General features: G+C 40.1%; 1 protein-coding gene across 1 annotated transcript in view; it reads right to left on the bottom strand.

Moving 5' to 3' along the window:
- The window catches only part of TAOK3 (TAO kinase 3), a 199,321-nt gene that overhangs the window by 105,985 nt on the left and 76,400 nt on the right, over positions 1 to 16,936 (bottom strand). Inside the window, 5 exon segments of the mRNA XM_049788899.1 lie at positions 250 to 346; positions 2,132 to 2,177; positions 4,668 to 4,769; positions 5,589 to 5,660; positions 10,242 to 10,447. Of these exon segments, the coding sequence (XP_049644856.1) occupies positions 250 to 346; positions 2,132 to 2,177; positions 4,668 to 4,769; positions 5,589 to 5,660; positions 10,242 to 10,361 (437 nt within the window). The 5' untranslated portion in view covers positions 10,362 to 10,447.

Below are 16,936 nucleotides of genomic sequence, written 5' to 3'. Positions count from 1 at the left end.
GGGTGTGGCCCCCAAATCAAAATAAAATAAAATAAAATCTCCTATAACATCCTGCCCAAAGACTTTCTACAGGACAGAGATGATGTGAGTCTGTGTAGATTATGGGTGAAATCCAAGAGACAGGACAAGATTTTGGCAACTGGCTGGCCTCCCATAAATCCAGTAGGAGCCTAAAAACCGATGGACACGCTAAATTGCCCCGACATTCCCTGGGAATGCAGCAAACATGGAACCAGTCTCGACTCTCACCTGTGAATCAATGCATGAGAGTGCAGGTAGGCTAGGCCCTGTAAGGCACCATGGGTGATGGCCGCTATCTCCACTTCCTGCAGCGGTTTCTTATGAACTGTAGACAGAAGAGTGAAGGGGTAGACAGTCAGTGTCATTTTAGGATCATCTTATGATTCTTTTAGGATCTTAAAGAGCTAGTCCACCGAGGGACATTTCACACACGTTCATGAACGACAAGTTGGGAAAACACTTTCACCTAAATGCACAGTGGGTGTGTGACTGTCTATTCATACCCCCCATGCCTGTACATGCTGTGGAATTAAGAATAATCAGATAGGGGCCAGAGTGGTAGCACAGTGGTAAGGCATTTGCCTTGCATGAGGCTGACCCAGAATGGACACGGGTTCAATCCCTGGCATCCCATATGGCCCCATGAGCATGCCAGGAGCAATTTCTGAGTGTAGAACCAGGAGTAACCCTGAGTGCTGCTGGGTGTGGCTCCCCCCAAAAAAAGAATAATCAGATAGCAAGAAAGCAAAGTAATAAAAACAAGCCCCCCAAAAGACCCCAACCCCTAGTATTTCATAATAACCAATTGCTAATTCACTAGTCAGTAAATTTCAAACCAAAGTCACATCAATTCTGATTGGCCAGGTTGGCATTTACCAGTCCCACCTGGCATTTGGGCTGTATTTGTCCCCTCTTCCACAAAGCCATCTATAATTACTCATCTAACTGCAGGTTTTCACGATTTCTGAAAGCAGCTAATAAGCCATTTCTATTCAAATATCAGGCATGATAGGATAAAGTTTTTTTTTTTTTCTGAATGTTAAGGATTTTTTTTGTTTTTTTTTGTTTTTTTTTTTTGGGGGGGGGCACACCCGGCGATGCTCAGGGGTTACTCCTGGCTATCTGCTCAGAAATAGCTCCTGGCAGGCACGGGGGACCATATGGGACACCGGGATTCGAACCAACCACCTTAGGTCCTGGATTGGCTGCTTGCAAGGCAAACACCACTGTGCTATCTCTCCAGGCTCTGAATGTTGTTTTTAACTTAGGCACTGGTTCTATGATGGCAGAGGCAACTTGGGCCCATGGAGTTGTTGGAAAGGGTTAAATATCAGCTGACTCTGATATCATCTACCTCTCTCTGGCACAGAGATCTCTGGAGTTGATGTTTCTGCCTACACAGGCTATCTGTCACATTGGCCAAATATTTTAGCAGTACCCGCCTGGTGTGGGCCAGGAACTAAGGTAGCACGAGGTTAATCATTACACTGATATTTTCTGTGATTTTGCAAAGATGAAGCTTGCAAAGTTTCTCCTGTGACCCTTACATCAGCCCATCGATCATTCCATTTGTCCACATGACATTTCCATATAGGAGCAAAGGACTTCTATCACAGTCAAACAGAAGGGAGAGAACATTTCTCTCCCTTTTATTTTAAAATATTTTATTTTAATTTAAATAATCTTAAATATTAAATTAAATATTCTCTTTTATTTTAAATAATTTAAAATATCAAATCAAATATTTTCTTTTGTTTTAAATAATTTTCAGTATCAAATAAAATATTTTAAAATATTTTATTTTAAATAATTTTAATTAGTAAATAAAATATTTTAAAATATCTTCTTTTATTTTAAATCATTTTTAAATATTAAATAAAATGTTTTAAAGTATTTTCTTTTAAAATAAACAACTTTTGGGGAATGGAGAAATAGCACAGTGGTAGAGCATTTGCCTTGCACGCTGCTGATCCAGGATGCTGATCCCGGCATCCCATATGGTCCCCTGAGCCTGCCAGGGGTGATTTCTGAGTGCAGAGCCAGGAGTAACCCCTGAGCATTGCCGGATGTGGCCCAAAAACCAAAATGAAATAAAATAAATAATTCTTACCTTCTAATAAATCAGAGGCCGAGCCTAAACAATATTCCATCACCAACTGTAAAGCAAATGAAAATAAAAATCAGAACAATAAAGGTTAATAAGAAACCTCGAAGATCAGCCAACCACACAAGGAACCAAGATCTACTATAAGAATCAATATTCTGATCCGCATGAACCTGGATTCAATTTGTTCATCAGACACCCATTGATATTTATAATTTTTTTGGATCATGTTTTGGGGGGTGCCCTACTTGCAACTGAAATTAGTCTGACTTCTTCTTTCCTACTTCGTCTATCAAACCCATGGCAAATGAAAACCAAGTAACCAAGTTTATAAGCACTCTTGGTAATCTAAAAGTAAATAGGGGTTCAAATAAGAGTTAAAGTATTTTCCGAAGACTTGAAACACATGAGATTTGGCACTTGATTTCGTAACATGTATTCTGTCTTCTCAAAATCCCTTTCAAGGCCGTTGAGATTACTAGAGGACTGATTTCCAGATAATGAGATGCCTTGCTGATTAATATTTTTCTGCTCACCATAGAAGCAATGGCTCTAGATAATTCTCCTCAACCCCTCCCAAAATAACTGCATGTTTTTTCTCTTAAATAACTTGATGTAAACGTCTTGCTTACAAAGTTGTTCATAATACAGTTGGGTTTTTGTCTTGTTTTGTCTTGTTTTTGGGTCACATCCAGCCGTGCTCAGAGATTATTCCTGGCTCTGCACTCAGAAATTGCTCCTGACAGGCTCAGGGGACCATATGGGATGCTGGGGATCAGTCCTGGGTCAGCCTCTTGCAAGGCAAATGCCCTACCACTGTGCTATCATTCTAACCCTGGTTTTTGTTTTTTCACAGTTGCAAAGTTGTTCATGATTGAGTTTCTGTCATACAATGTGCATATTTTCCATCACTGATTTCTCTAGATATTTTTTAGAGTTACTAAACAGAAATGTTTATATCTAATATAGATCCATCTGGGGGGAAATTCCATTTCCTAATTGAAAATTCCTTGTAGGAAAAGACTTGATACCTGAGGAAAAGCTCAGTAAATATTAGTTAAATTATGAATTTAAATATGTCATAAAGTATAAGTGTAACATTTAATAGTTGTCCTTAATGGTGCTAACTGCCCCAGATAAAAAGTGATACATAAAATTGTAAAATATATAAAAATATGAGAAGATGGGGCCGAAGAGATAGCATGGAGGTAAGGCGTTTGCCTTTCATGCAGAAAGTCATCAGTTTGAATCCCGGCATCCCATTTGGTCCCCATGACTGCCAGGAGCAATTTCTGAGCATGGAGCCAGGAGTATCCCCTGAGCACTGCCAGGTGTGACCCAAAAATCACACACACACACACACACACACACACACACACACACACACACACACACACACACAAGCAAATAAAATAAAATAAAATAAAAATATGAGAAGAATTGAAGCCTCATTTTGATTATATATGAGGCTCTAGTAAAAATTAGACAATGTATATATGACATCAAGAAAATTTTCAAAAAAAATTTTTTTCAGGGGCCTGAGAGATAGCATGGAGGTAGAGCATTTGCCTTGCATGCTGAAGGACGGTGGTTCGAATCCCAGCATCCCATATGGTCCCCAGAGCCTTCCAGGAGCAATTTCTGAGCATAGAGCCGGGAGTAACTCCTGAGCACTGCCAAGTGTGACCCAAAAACAAAAACAAAAACAAAAACAAACAAAAAAAGAAAATTTCTGTAACAAGAAAAAAGGTCCTGCCTCTTAGGTTATAAGTAAGTAATGTGAAGTAATATTATTTTTTTTTTATTTTTGGGTCATACCCAGCGGTGCTCAGAAATTACTCCTGGCTCTGTGCTCAGCAGTCGCTCCTGGTAGGCTCGGGGACCACCTGGGATGCCAGGAATCTAACCCAGATCCATTCTAGGTCATCCATGGTAAGGCAAAAATGCCCTACCATTGTTCTATCTCTCAGGTCCCAATGTTAATTTTTTTAATGGATATTGTTAAGTCTATAGGATATCATGCATACCATGGCATACTTAGTAATTAACAGATAAATCTTCAATATTGAGGTCAAATAAAACGGAACTAGAGGGGCCAGAGCGGTGGCGCTAGAGGTAAGGCATCTGGCTTGCATGCACTAGCCTGGGAAGGACTGCGGTTCAATCCCCCAGCATCCCACATTGTCCCCCAAGCCAGGAGAAATTTATGAGCGCATAGCCAGGAGTAACCTCTGAGCATCAATGGGTGTGACCCCAAAAAAACCAAAAATGAACAAACAAAAAAAGAAACGGAAATGGAGGTGCTAATATTATTGATCAAAAGGGCAACAGAAAAAGAAGAAAATAATTGTTTACTTACTATTGGGGGCTCCCAAAAATCTCTCAGGAGTCGAGAGGCCACTTCTAGGAGTGGCTGGGCAGGTGGATCGTGCCATGATGTTGGCCCCAGCAGTGCTGGGGAATCACCAGGCTGACCCCAGTGTTGTTTCAGGGAAATAAGAATTTTAATAGAAGGAAAATGGACAGGGGTCCTCAGACTCACCCAAGCAGTGTGTTCTTTCAAGTAACAGCCTTTGTACTCGATGGTATTGGGGTGTTTCAACTTTCGCAAAAATTTGACTTCCTTAAGAATATCTTGCCATTTCTATTGAGATCAGAAAGAAAAGGTCATGACTTTAAAACCGAATAGATTTTTGTCAGTATACACAAATACAATGGTGCTTTTAATATTAAAAGTGGATGGAAACAAAAAGTGGATGAAACTTATTAAAGAAACTATAAATAAAGTGGGTGCTATTTCTCTCATCTAAATGAAAAGAAATATAAATATCTCACGAAACAGAATCAGTCACTCTACCTAACCCACACTCAGCCACACAAAATGGTGGAGTTAGACTATTAAGAATGTTCATCATGGGGCCCGGAGAGATAGCACAGCGGCGTTTGCCTTGCAAGCAGCCAATCCAGGACCAAAGGTGGTTGGTTCGAATCCCGGTGTCCCATATGGTCCCCCCGTGCCTGCCAGGAGCTATTTCTGAGCAGACAGCTAGGAGTAACCCCTGAGCATTGCCGGGTGTGGCCCAAAAACCAAAAAAAAAAAAAAAAAAGAATGTTCATCATGGCTCCGGAGTGGTAGCACAGTGGTGGGGCATTTGCCTTGCACTTGGCTGACTCAGGACTGAAGCAGGTTTGATACCCGGCATCTCATACGGTCCCCCAAGCCAGGGGCCATTTCTGAGCACAGAATCAGGACGAACCCCTGAGCACTACCGGGTGTAGTCCAAAAAACAAGCAAACAAATAAAAGAATGTTTATCATATTAGATGAGAAAAGAATTAGGGTAAAAAAATTGGGCTAAAAAAGCATTAGGGTAAAAAATGTTGAAAGAATGTTGTTTCCACTGTCCATTTTGTAACATGCTGATAGCTTATGCATGTCATATAATCGATTATCTGGAACTTACCTCATGGGCCTGTTTTCCACTGTATGACATCTTCTTAACTGCCACCACTTCATTGGTGTGAGCATTGGTGGCCTGGATTAAGGGAGTAGAAACAAATGAAAAGAATGATGTTTCAGCTCTTTTTTTTTTTACTTTATTTTTGTATTTATTACTTCATTGATTGATTTGTTTCTGGGCCACATCCAGCGGCACTCAGGGGTTACCCCTGGCTCTGCACTCAAAAATAGCCCCTGGCTGGCTTTGGGGGGGACCATATGGGATGTCAGGAATCAAACCAGGTCCCTCTGGGTCAGCAGCATGCAAAGCAAATGCCCTACCACTGTGCTATCTCTCCGGCCCCAATGTTCAGCTCTTAATGGAAATTTCTGACTAGAGATTTTTAAATAACATCCTCAGACTTCACTGCCAGAAGCTGAAGATGCTCTAACTTCTGGGGCTGGAGCTGTAATGAAGCAGGAAGGGTTTTTTGTCTTGCATGTGGCCGAGTCGAGTTTGATCCCGACATCCCATACAGTCCCCTGAGCCAACCAGGAGTGATTTCTAAGTACAGAGCCAGGAGTAATCCTTGAGTACCGATGGATGTGGCCCATAAAACAAAACAAAACGAAGCAAAACAAAATAAAAGGATAGTTCTCTATTCTTTCCTATAATATTTAAAATAAAATGTGTTGTAGTGTATTAGAATACTTATAAATAATGTGGCCCCCAAATCAATATATATTATATAATTTTATATTTTATTTACATTTATAATATAATTAAAATAATATATATACATGGTCAATATATAACCAACATATACATTTACCCAATCAAACTAAATAAGTTATTTTATTGATTTACCATTTGTCATCAATGGGGTAACAATTTAATATGATGTAGTCAGACAATAAATTATCCCCTGAAAGAATTAGTTCAGTTATATGTATATAAATACATAGTATACAGTATAACATCAAAAGTGGCCAATAATATGCTGACAAAATTATATAGCATCTTATTTTTGAAAATGGTAATAACATTAGTATATTATATGTAGAAAAATTATGACGTTAATTTAAACCTTAGAATATATATTAGTGGGGCCGGAGAGATAGCATGGAGGCATGCAGAAGGATGGTGGTTCAAATCCCGGCATCCCATATGGTCCCCTGAGCCTGCCAGGAGTGATTTCTGAGCGTAGAGCCAGGAGTCACCCTGAGCGCTGCCGGGTGTGATCCAAAAACCAAAATATATATATTAGTGACATTGCCCGGAGCAGCGCTGACTGATAGGATTATCTATGATGATGGAAATATTCTGTCTCTACCTCTCCTGTGGTAGCATATAAAACATATCTTGTGTGACTGAGTAAATGGATTTCAAATGCTATTTGGTTTAATTAACCTAAATTAAATTGATCTTACCTTCTCTATTCAACAGTGCAACAGAAGCTAAGATTAATCTTGGGAGGGGCTTCACTCTCAAAATTACTTTTACTTAATTTTTTTTTTTTGGTGGTGCCAAGGATCAAACTTGCACACATACCAGGAATGTTGCTCTACCACTAAGCCACATCTCTGGCCCATCTAGATTTCATAAGAAATTATTAAATTAAGAAATAATAAGAAGTTACGAAATTCTGAAAGTTATGCGTGACATAACCACACTGCTATAAAGCATGACTCATCTCAGAAATTTCTCTTTTCCATATTGACACATAAGCTAACTGAAAGAAAGTACAAACAAGTAAATTTTGAGACTTTAGATAAAGGTAAATACTAAAAACATCAAGACCTCACTAAAAATTAAAATATCTTGAGTTTTTTTCTTTTGATTTTTGTTTTTTATTTTTTATTTTTGGGTCACACTATGTGGTACTCAGAAGTTATTTCTGGCTTTGTGCTCAGAATTACTCCTGGCAGGCTCAGGGGAGCAGATGGGCTGTCCAGGATTGAACCCGGGTTGGCCCTGTGCAAGGCAAATGTCCTATCGCTGTACTATCGCTCTGGTCCCAGAAATCTTGAAATATTTCATTGTCTTTAAGTAAAGATGAAAATGAATATGCTTAACCTTTTCTTTTCCTTTAGGAATGAGTTTTGTACTATCTCATTTGCTAGTGTTGGTAATGTTTGCATCACTTATGTAAAGTCAAACATGTATATATATATATATATATATATATATATATATATATACAATGAACTAGGGCCATTCCCACCATCAGTGTTGACCTCCCTCTGCCAGAGTTCCTAGCATGCCTCCCATTTCTCCACCCTTAACCCCCTGGACTGCTAGTGTAATCAGTCCCTTTTGTGTATTATTTTATCAAGTTAACAATATCAACTTGGAGCACTAGAGAACTAACTCACAGGGCTGAGGACATGATTCTCATGCTGAAAGTTTGGATTCAATCCTAGACACTGTAGATCCCCAAGAGCTGCAAGTAGCGACACCCCCCCCCCCCAACACAGCATCCCCTAAGCCTGATTGGGTTTAATTCAACACCAAAAAGAAATTGTTGGTATCTTGTTAGTAGACTATGTTCACTGATTCCTCAAAGACTATCTGTGCCAGCTTAAAATTCATATATTTCTTGCTATTCCCCTGCAAAAACTGGGAAGACTCTCAAAGAATTGCTGGGCTTGGGGCCCGAGAAATAGCGCAGCAGTAGGACATTTGCCTTGCACACAGCCAACCCGGAACAGACCAAGGTTTGATCCCCGGAATCCCATTGGGTCCCCCAAGCCTGTCAGAAGCTATTTCTGAGCCCAGTGCCAGGAGTAACCCCTGAGTGCCACCGGGTGTGGCTTCCTCCCAGAAAAAGAATTACTGTGGTTAATGTTGCTTGATAGAGTCTGATTTAAGGCTTGAGAATATTACTACGACTCATGAAAGCTACTAATGATCACGATCTTCTTCACAATTCATTCATTCATTCACTCAAGAAATAGGTGCTTTTTTTTTTTTTTTTTTTTTTTGGTTTTGGTTTTGGGGCCACACCTGGCGTTGCTCAGGGGTGACTCCTGGCTGTCTGCTCAGAAATAGCTCCTGGCAGGCATGGGGGACCATATGGGACACCGAGATTCGAACCAACCACCTTAGGTCCTGGATCGGCTGCTTGCAAGGCAAGCCCCGAAATAGGTACTTATTTAGGTTTCACAACTTTCAGGCATTGACTGGAATTATGAATCAACAGGCCTAGCACTAATGTTCCCTCGAACAGGACGGAGTCCATAAAACAAACACATGTGTAACAAACACATGTACACTGTGTACATATGACATATTTTCATATGTAATTTACAGCTACAAAATGACAATGAAGACACATGCTTTATAGAAAGAAGTGGTGTCTAAGAAGCAAAAATGAAGGAATGTGACCTAGGTAGACAGAGTCAGCCTTCCCTGAAGAAAAGAGACTGTAGCTAAGAACTCAAGGACAGCACAAGAGGTGAAACTGGAAGAGGGAAACCATTTCAGAGAGAAAATATCCAATTAGAGATGATAAAAAAAAATTATAGTTAGAGGAATGAGAAGGCGGAGAATTCAGGGAGAGATAAGGGCTCGGTCATGAAGGACATGAAGGGCATGAAGGACCTGTTGACTGTAAATATTATGAACCCAGACTAAGAATGGAGGAGAGCCCTGCAGGCCTTTAGCACCAAATAAAAATATGTGATCAAATTTCCTTTTCACCTCTCTTTTTGTCAACTTCACTTTCATATGAAACAATAGGCCAGAATGATCATGGTGCAAAGGCAGAGAAGTTGGTTTGGAGGCTGCTCAAGTCATGTATATTAGACTCAAAACTTTTCTTGGTTGTAATGCTCAGAGTAAAAAGAGTAGCAGTGGGAAAAATCCATTTTTAAGGTACTATCTACTTATAGGACAACTCTAGATAAAAGGCTCAACATTGGGGCCAGAGAGATAGCATGGAGGTAAGGCATCTGCCTTTCATGCTGAGGGATGGTGGTTCGAATCCCGGCATCCCATATGGTTCCCTGTGCCTGCCAGGGGCGATTTCTGAGCATAGAGCCAGGAGGAACCCCTGAGCACTGCCAAATGTGACCCCCCCAAAAAAAAAAGAAAAAGGAGCTATTCTGTGGAAATAACATGCTGAAACCTGAAGAAAGAAAACCAGAAAGGATATAGGCAGAGTTTATTAAGTAGGAGGAAAAGTATATACAAAGGTGTCGAGGAAAGGGTTTGACTTTTAGGGTATACGCATAGAAGTAAATGTCAAGCTTTAATTTTTTTAATTTATTTTTTTGGTTTTTGGGCTACATTCAGCGGCACTCGGGTTACTCCTGGCTCTGTGCTCGGCAATCTCTCCTGGCAGCTCGGAGACCATATGAGATGCCAGGAATAGAACTCAGGTCCATCCAGGGTAGGCATACAAGGCAAATGTCCTACTGCTGTGCTATCTCTCAGGCCCCTAATTTTTTCTTTTTAATCTATCAAAAGATCAAAGACAGTTGTCAGTTTCCATGGACTTGAATAGTGCCTAGAATTCTGGGCTGGCTTTTTAGCAATGGTTACTTATCTCTCCTGCAGATATTTTTCAAATTTGTAGAACAAACGTGAGAACTTATATTTTAGAAGCAAGAGTTGGGATGCATGCAGTTAAACCTTCTACATAGCTTCGTAAAGCTGCTCTTTGTGATAACTTACAAAGTAAACCGCTCCAAAACTTCCATGTCCAATTTCGTGCAAACCAATGAAAATTTCTTCAGGATCATCCTTGTAAAATAGATTAGAAATCTCTGGGTCCTTTGGGACGCCTTTAGGCATGATGGCCAGCTGCAAGAATTTTGCCTTCACTATCACAGCTGGCTTTCTTTTTCATGGACAATTTTGTTTCTGTCAATTTTCAGTACCTGTAGAAAAAAAAAGTTTTGACATTGATTAATTAATTAATTTCTAACATATTTTGTTTGGAAGGAATATAAATTGATGAAAGAAACTATCTTGGCCTTATAACTTCATGAGATAGTCTTACTTTATTATTATTTTTTTCTTTATGTTGGGTTACACCCGGTGGTACTCATAGGTTACTCCTGGCTCTTGGCTCAGAAGTTGCTCTTGGCAGGCTTGGGGACCAAAAATGCTGGAATTTGAACCACCATCTGTCCTGAATTGGCAGCATGCAAGGCAAATGCTCTACTGCTGTGCTATCTCTCCAGCCCTAGTTTTTAGTTTTTGGTTTTTGGGGCCACACCTGGTGATGCTCAAGGGTTATTCCTGGCTCTGCTCTCAGAAATCATTTCTGGCAAGCTCGGGGAACCATATGGAATGCCAGGATTCTAACCAGGGTCCATCCTGTGTTGGCCGTGTGCAAGGCAAATGCCTTACCGCTGTGCTATCACTTCGGCCCATGAGATAGTCTTATAAAGAGTTTTATGAGGAACCGAAAATAAAAATGAGAAGATTTTCCCAAAGATATGTAAGTAGCTATTAAATCCACAAAAGATGTTCTTTTAAAAATTTTTTTATTAGGGCCTGGAGAGATAGCACAGAGGTGTTTGCCTTGCAAGCAGCCGATCAGGACCAAAGGTGATTGGTTCGAATCCCAGTGTCCCATATGGTCCCCTGTGCCTGTCAGGAGCTATTTCTGAGCAGACAGCCAGGAGTAACCCCTGAGCATCTGTGGCCCAAAAACCAAAAAAAAAAAAAAAAAAAAGAAAAGTTTTTTGGGGCTGGGTAGGTGGCGCTGGAGGTAAGGTGTCTGCCTTGCAAGCGCTAGCCAAGGAAGGACCTCGGTTCGATCCCCCGGCGTCCCATATGGTCCACCCAAGCCAGGGGCGATTTCTGAGCACATAGCCAGGAGTAACCCCTGAGCGTCAAACGGGTGTGGCCCAAAAACCAAAAAAAAAAAAAAAATTTTTTTTATTAATTTATTTGGTTTTTGGGCCACACCCAGAGGTATTCAGGGGTTACTCCTGGCTCTGTGCAGGCTCGGGGGACCATATGGGATGCCAGGAATCAAACCTGGATTTGCAAGGCAAATGCCCTACCTCTGTGCCATCTCTCCAGTCCCTAAATACATAAAAGATGTTCTATATCATAATCAGAGAAATAAAAAAATGAATAAAACTAGAATGAGATGTGGCTTCTTATTTACTAAAATGGAAATTAGCAAAATGCCAAACAGTAAGTATTGGAAGATTCAAGATGCTAGAATCTGGGGTTGTGTCTCAATAGAAAAGAACATACTTTGAAAAACATTTTTTTAAAAAGAGCATGATTTGGAAGCATGAGACTGGGGTTCAACCCCTGGTACTGCCAAAGGCAAAGTGAAAAAAAAAAAATAGACCCCTCTGGCATTCCTGAAAAGGAATGCAAAATGGGACAGTTATTTTGAGAAATAGAATGCCACTTCACAGAAAACTTAAACACAGAATTAACATTGCCCCTCAAATTCCACTCATATATATTGGTATATGCTCAAGAGAAATAAAAATTGGGGCCGAAGAGATAGCACAGCGGTGGGGCATTTGCCTTGCATGTGCCCAACCCAGTTTGATTCCTGGCATCTCATATGACTCCCCAGCTGCCAGGGGCAGTTTCTGAGTGCAGAGCCAGGAGTGACCCCGAGCACCACTGGGCATGGCCCAAGAATCACTCAATAAGGTTTAAAAAAAAAGAGAGAAATAAAAATTGATGTCCACACCAAAACTTATACCTGATATAAATAGAAGCATTATTCATAACATTGAGAATGAGAACAACCCAACTGTTCACTTGGTGAAGAAGAAACAAAGTGACATGTTCATATAATGAAATATTACTTAGCCAGGGAAAGAACATGGGCTAACCTTGTGAACATGCTAAGGGTAAGAAGCCAGACACAACAAATGTACACATATCATGTAATTTCACTTATATACACCCTGAAAAAGCAAATATGTAAAGACAAATAAATTAGATGCCTAGGATGATGCTAACATTTTTTTACACACACACCCCCATGCAAACATTTTTAAGTGATTGTGGTGATGGTTGCCCAGTTTAATTTTTTGGTTAAAACCACCAAACTGTGTCTGTTAAGTAGATCAATAATGGGATAATATAAATAATTTCTTAACCTGTTTTGTAAAAAAATTTTTTTTCCAGAGAGATAAAATCTTTATTGCCCTGGCCAACAGATGTGGCTGCTAACCATTTACACATGCCATTCTTTTTTTTTTTTTTTGGTTTTGGGGCCACACCCGGCAGTGCTCAGGGGTCACTCCTGGCTGTCTGCTCAGAAATAGCTCCTGGCAGGCACGGGGGACCATATGGGACACTGGGATTCGAACCAACCACCTTTGGTCCTGGATCGACTGCTTGCAAGCCAAATGCCGCTGTGCTATCTCTCCGGGCCCAACACATGCCATTCTTAGCTAGCCCTGCATCTTACTTCTTTCATCCATGTCACCTTCAACCTTTATCCTGGCCAAAGACCGAAAAAAGTAAAAATATTTTTCTAATATTTAAATAATATAAATCATGTATTAAGCACTCCAAAGTATCAGATAACATTAACTTATGTATACATATATTTCTCTCATTGAATTCCCTCAATGTTTCATTAATACAAAAATTCATTATCTTTGTATTATACAACAAAATATGTGTGAAGTAAAACTGTTTATCCTGATCAGGAAGCTAGTATTTGTCAAAACTGGGACTCAAACTGAGCTCAAATTGCAAAGCTCAAGCAGAATCAATATGAGAGATGTTTATACACTCATATAGGCTACTAGAAGTATCGTAGTTTTTGTAGCATAAGATGCACACCCCCCCTCCCCAAGTGCATCTTGCAGAGTGAATGATGCCTGGAGCTGAAGCCCAAGTGCAGGGTAGGAGAGTATCTAAAAACTATGTGTTTCTTATGGTCAGGTACATCTTAAAGAGCAAAAATATTGCAAATCTTTATGAATCAATTGGAGGAACTGCCATAATATGAATGCCATACTAAATGTCCACCAAGAAATGAAAATGTCATCAGTTGAAATTTTTTATTAATGGGGACAAAAGCATTATTAGTGGGTAGAATATGTGTGCCTTGCCCATGACCAACCAGGCTCAATTTCCAGCCCCACATATATGGTTCCCCAATCCTCACTAGAAGTAATCCCTGTAACCAAAAAAAAAAAGGGGGGGGGAGGGGGTCAGAGTGATAGCATAGCTATAGGGTGTTTGCCTTGCATGCTGTTGACATAAAAGGACCTGGGTTCAATTCCTGGCATCCCATATGGTCCCCTGAGCTTGTAGGGAATGACTTCTGAATACAGAGTCAGCAGTAACCCTGAGGCTGCCGGGTGTGGCCCAAAAACCAGGATAAAAAAAGAAGTGATCCCAGTAGTAAGCACTGAGAACAACAAATGTGGCCCAACCCGCCCCATACACTAGGAAGATTTATTTTGATATTATCACATGAGTTACCAATAGCACATCCATATAGCATGGAGTCTTTTACTTTGGGGATAATTCCTGAAATAGAAATCAAATCCAGGTTTGTATTACAAATAACCCTACCACCACCAATCATTTCAACATCTAAACATTGCTGGACGGATAGTCTGTTTCTTCCTTGATTCACTAGATATTTAATTGGAAATGTGACTAATAGCCAAACTATTTTTCAAAAAATTTCACTCAATGAGAAGATTAAAAAATAAATCATTGAATCTAGAAAGATTGTAAGGGTAGCTGGCCCAGGCTCTATCCCTTATCCCATATGATCTATCACCCAAGCACTGCAAAAAGTGATTTCTGAGTGCAGAGCCAGGAGCGACCCCTGAGCATTGCTGGTGTGGCCCAAATTTCCTCACCTCACCCCAAATGAAATGAATAATTGATTAAGAAGTAAAATGAGGGGCTGTCGCAATAGCAGAGCGGCTAGTGTGTTTGCCTTGCACACAGATGACCCAAGTTCAACCCTTAGCATCCCATATAGTCCTCCGAGTTTGCCAGGAGAGATTCCTGAACCCAGATCCAGGAGTAATCCCTGAGGACCGCTGCTGGGTGTGGCCCGAAAACAACAACAACCAGAACAACAAGAACGTAAAATGGAGGGACTCTCTTGTTCTTATGATGTGACAATCTTAGGGACAATGTATGTTATTTCATAGAGCTTCTAATTTAATCATTAACACTTGGAGGCCATCAACAAAACTCTCTCCATATGTCCACTTAATTCATTCTCTCAGCCAACAAACCAGAGAGAGGTGCTTTGACTGAGTACCTTCACTAGCCAGGCTCCTTTCTGAGTCAGTGGACAGGGGGATATGATTCTTGTTTTTTTTGTTTGTTTGTTTTTGTTTTGTTTTGCTTTTTTTAAACTTGATTGGTTTCTGGACCACACCTAGTATTGCTGAGGGGTCACTCCTGGCTCTGCACTTAGAAATCACCCTCCGCAAGCTGGGGGACCATATGGGATGCTGGGGATCAAACTGGGTCCCTGCTGGGTTGGTCGCATGCAAGGTAAACACCCTACCACTGTGTTATCTCTCTGGCCTCATAGTTCTTCTTCTTAAAGAACTTAAAGATGAGATAGCAGTAAAAACTAACTGCTGGTATGAGGAAAAAAAGCAAACAATTTCAATATCAAGATATACTAGAGCTATCTCACTTGGTGAGATAGGGCTATTTTCACTTGACTATGAAGAAGCAAGCTTTTATTGAAAAATAAAAATAATTTGGTGACTAAATATGTAAGGAGAAGTTTCTGTGGGAAAATAAAGAGCTGGTGTTAAGCCGAGAAAAAAAGTCCTAAGAGACCTCTTTAAGCATATTAAGAAATTTGGACTTTACCCTGAGATAATGGAGAGTCAATAATGATAGTTTGAAAGAGTATAAAGGACCCTCCCTGAAGCACTGCCCCTGTCATCCCAGGCGTGTCATTCTGCCAAACACATGCATGCTAAAAATTCAGGCACAAAGTCAACATGTCGATGCTACTGAAAATGGAACACAATTCTAGTTACCTGCCAGTCGGGTGATAAGGGACAGAAAGTTCAACACGTTCTATTGCTTCATTGCCATTCTGAGGCTAAAAAAGAAAAAAAAAATGGGTTAAATGAAAGATAACTTTTGGAAATCATGCAAAAATACCCACCCCCAAATTATTAATTATGAGGTTGCCTCTGAGAAAACACAGATCTATGAACAGAATCTCTGAGAGCTAAAATCCTTTCATCACTAAAATACATTAAATTTTTAGAATATTTTGGCTTCAATATGAATAAAATTATGCAACCAGTGTTTCCATTTGTAGGAAACACTGAGATCATTCTGCTACACCATAGGCTAAAATAATTTCTTTCTTTTCTTTTATTTTTTTTAATTTTGGGCTACATCCAGCTGTCCTCGGGAATCATTTCTGGTGGGATTGAGAGGAGTTATCGATGATGTTGAGGGCTGAACTCAGGTTCACTGTGCTCAAAGCAAGCATCTAATCCATAATACTACTCTTTGGCCCTAAATTAAGATGTTTCTCAAAGAAATACATTTTTTGATTATTTAAAAAAAAATTTAAGTTTTTTGGGCCACACCCATTTGATGCTCAGGGGTTACTCCTGGCTAAGCGCTCAGAAACTGTCCCTGGCTTGGGGGACCACATGGGACACTGGGGGATCAAACCGCGGTCCTTCCTTGGCTAGCGCTTGCAAGGCAGACACCTTACCTCTAGCGCCACCTCGCTGGCCCCTAAAAATATTTTTTATTTAAAGAAAATGCATCACATAGTTGACCTAACTGATCATAATACATTTGTTTCAAGAAAAAGGGAAAGCAAAGTTATTGAGAAAAATAGAAAGAAAATAGAAACACTAAATAATAAAATGGAAGAGAAGAAAAAAGAAAGAAGAGAAAGCTCAGGGCCCGGAGAGATAGCACAGCGGCGTTTGCCTTGCAAGCAGCCGATCCAGGACCTAAGGTGGTTGGTTGGAATCCCGGTGTCCCATATGGTCCCCCGTGCCTGCCAGGAGCTATTTCTGAGCAGACAGCCAGGAGTGACCCCTGAGCACTGCCGGGTGTGGCCCAAAAACCAAAAAAAAAAAAAAAAAGAAGAGAAAGCTCAGTAGCAAGTATATTTGTGGAAATTACTATATCTTCAATAAAGTCATTAATACCTAGCAGAAGGCTTAGTAAGTTTTCTTTTTTTAAGATAAGAAAAGAAATAAACATTAGTGTACAAAGATGATCATAAAAATGTCTTGAATACATTAGAAATTAACACTGAACCACTAGGTGAGATAGCAGAAGCAAAAGCCATAAATTAAAAGTCTATAAGAATGGGAAAAGTCCTTATTTTACAAAATCTAATGGGTGGACGTATGCTTACCACCACTATGAAGTATCAGGGATGTTATTTATTATCT

The sequence above is a fragment of the Suncus etruscus genome, chromosome 15 (genome assembly GCF_024139225.1).
Source record: "Suncus etruscus isolate mSunEtr1 chromosome 15, mSunEtr1.pri.cur, whole genome shotgun sequence".
In the NCBI taxonomy this organism is placed as follows: domain Eukaryota; kingdom Metazoa; phylum Chordata; class Mammalia; order Eulipotyphla; family Soricidae; genus Suncus; species Suncus etruscus.
This window is presented reverse-complemented; position numbering and strand designations above follow the sequence as displayed.